A 2,500-nucleotide genomic window follows, 5' to 3' on the forward strand; every position below is an offset into this window, starting at 1 on the left:
TCATTAGATAAGAAGATAATAGATAATGGATTAGAAAAGGGCCTCTCTGCTTGGGGACTACATCACTGCAGCATGGCCTCCCCCCCCCCAACCCCCTTCTTATTCCTTCCTATTGTCATGTGTTGTTTACTGAGCTGGGATCAGTGAGCGTTGCGTGCCCCTCTCCGCTCGTGCTGGCAGTCCTGTTCTCGGTGCTCTGCTCCTGAAGCAGTGACGGATAGGGGAGATGTGGAGCGGGGAGATGTGGAGCGGAAAGTTTGCGGTGCCCGACGAGGAATGTAAATGGGTAGAGAGTGACGTTACCTTGGTGACGAGTGGCGTAACCTGGGTGATATTTGGCTGTGGGACTGTGGGGGCATGTGTGTGTGTGTGTGTTTGTGTGTGTGTGCGCAAGTTGAGCTGATTCTTGGATTCTTCTGTGTAATTAAATGTCTTGTACATGCTGATATGTGTTGACAGTGAAATAAAGCGTTTAATAAATAAATACTGCAAATAAATACTTTGTGTCACCCACACACACATGCACAGAGATGTACAAACGAGCGTGCATGCACACACACACGCACACACACACACACAAACACACACATTACACCGGATCAGGGTTGGGTGGCGCTACCTGGGGGACATGTGACTCTGGGACTCAGTCTTGCAGAGTTTGCCCACGGTGCCGGCCAGCTTGTCCGTGCTCACGTCCCAGCTGGCACTGACCTCTGGAGCAGCCATGGCCACCGGGCCCACCAGAACCTCCTCCTCCGGTACATCCTGCCCAGACAGACAGAGAGGATAGGAGAGTTATACAAAAAGCAAATAAAATATATATATATTATAATGCAATTACATATTACATCTACATATGCACACACACATATATACAGTATATATACACAAATATATGATACACACACACACGAGAGAGAGAGAGATATGGCGTGATTGAGGAGAGGGTTATACAAAGCAGATATATAGACATATATATAATGTATGCATGCGTATGTGTATGTAAGAGATACACATATATACACACATGAGCACACACAGACATGCGATACATACACACACACATAAGCACACACAGACACACACAAACAGACACACACACACACACACACACACACACACACACACACACACACACACACACACACACACACACATACGTATATATATATGTGAGATAATAGTTAGGCAGAAGTACAGTATCTTTACCCCAAATTAATTAATGAAAGGTTACATAGCACATAACAACAGCATGAACAAGGGAAACATTCTTTGGTAGGGGCCATCACAAAGTGGCATATTCATTCGTTGCTATGGTTATGCTCATGTGAGATAAATCTGAGTTACAATAATGACAAATCACAGAAATAACACAAGCGCAGATGGCCTTCTGGCTAACTGTACGTGTCTGTGTGTGTGTGAATTGTCTGTATTGTGAATTGTCTGACCTGACCTGAACTGAACTAAACTGAAATTAAATTAATTGAATTGCATAGAATTGAATTGAACTGAATTGAACTGAATTGAACTGAATTGAACTGAATTGAACTGAATTGAACTGAATTGCTCCCTTGTTCCTCCCTGCATGTTTCTGACTCTATGCCTTAGTCATGCATGACAACACAGAGACAGCGGAGTTTACCTCAGTCTCTGCAAACAGAATGAGAGTAAAGAGAAAGAGAGAAAGAGAGAGAGAGAGGGAAGAAAGAGGAAGGAGAGAGAGAGCAAGAGCGGGGAGAGTGAGAAGAGAGAGAGAGAGAGAGAGAGAGAGCAGAGAGGGAAAGAGAAAGAGGGGGAAGAAAGAGGAAGGAGAGAGAGAGAGAGCAAGAGCGGGGAGAGTGAGGAGAGAGAGAGAGAGAGAGATAGAGAGAGAGAGATATATAGAGAGAGAGAGTGGAGAGAGAGAGCACATAATGGATATCTTTGTGTGTGCAGGGCTGCTTTGTAAATGGACCCTTTTTTTTACATCAAGCTGCCCGAGTGGAAGACAAACAGATGGGAACAGATTTATGAGAAAGAGAGAAACATGGGGAGATGGAGGAGGAGGAGGCAGCCTGACACATGGGGGGAAGCCTGATGGAGAGAACAGAGAAGAGAGGTGAAAGAGAGGAGAAGAAAAAAGAAGGGAGGAGAAGAGAGGAGAAGTGAAGAGATGAGAGGAGAAAGAGAGAGAGAACAGTGACTTTGTACAGCCAGCAGATGACTGAGTGGGACCCATATAAATTGGATAAGCCCAGTCAGATAAGTCTTTCTCTTCCTCACACACACACACACACACACACACAAACACACACACACACACACTAACCCCAGGGGTAGGCTCCAGGACAGAGCTCTCGTCTGTGAAGCGACTTGCTGACGATTTGCTCTTCTCCACAGTCAACAGGTCTCCCTGGGGAAAACAAGCAGAAGACACACACACACACACACACACACACACACACAGAGAGAGAGAGACACACACACTGTTGTTGCAGGATAAAATAGCACACAAAAGGTT

General features: G+C 45.4%; 1 protein-coding gene across 1 annotated transcript in view; it reads right to left on the reverse strand.

Moving 5' to 3' along the window:
* LOC105909908 (phosphofurin acidic cluster sorting protein 2-like) overlaps nucleotides 1–2,500 on the reverse strand; it is a 93,498-nt gene that overhangs the window by 22,587 nt on the left and 68,411 nt on the right. Inside the window, 2 exon segments of the mRNA XM_042703420.1 lie at nucleotides 620–765; nucleotides 2,309–2,392. Coding sequence (XP_042559354.1) covers nucleotides 620–765; nucleotides 2,309–2,392 — 230 coding nt within the window.

The sequence above is a fragment of the Clupea harengus genome, chromosome 24, assembly GCF_900700415.2.
Source record: "Clupea harengus chromosome 24, Ch_v2.0.2, whole genome shotgun sequence".
Lineage (NCBI taxonomy): Eukaryota > Metazoa > Chordata > Actinopteri > Clupeiformes > Clupeidae > Clupea > Clupea harengus.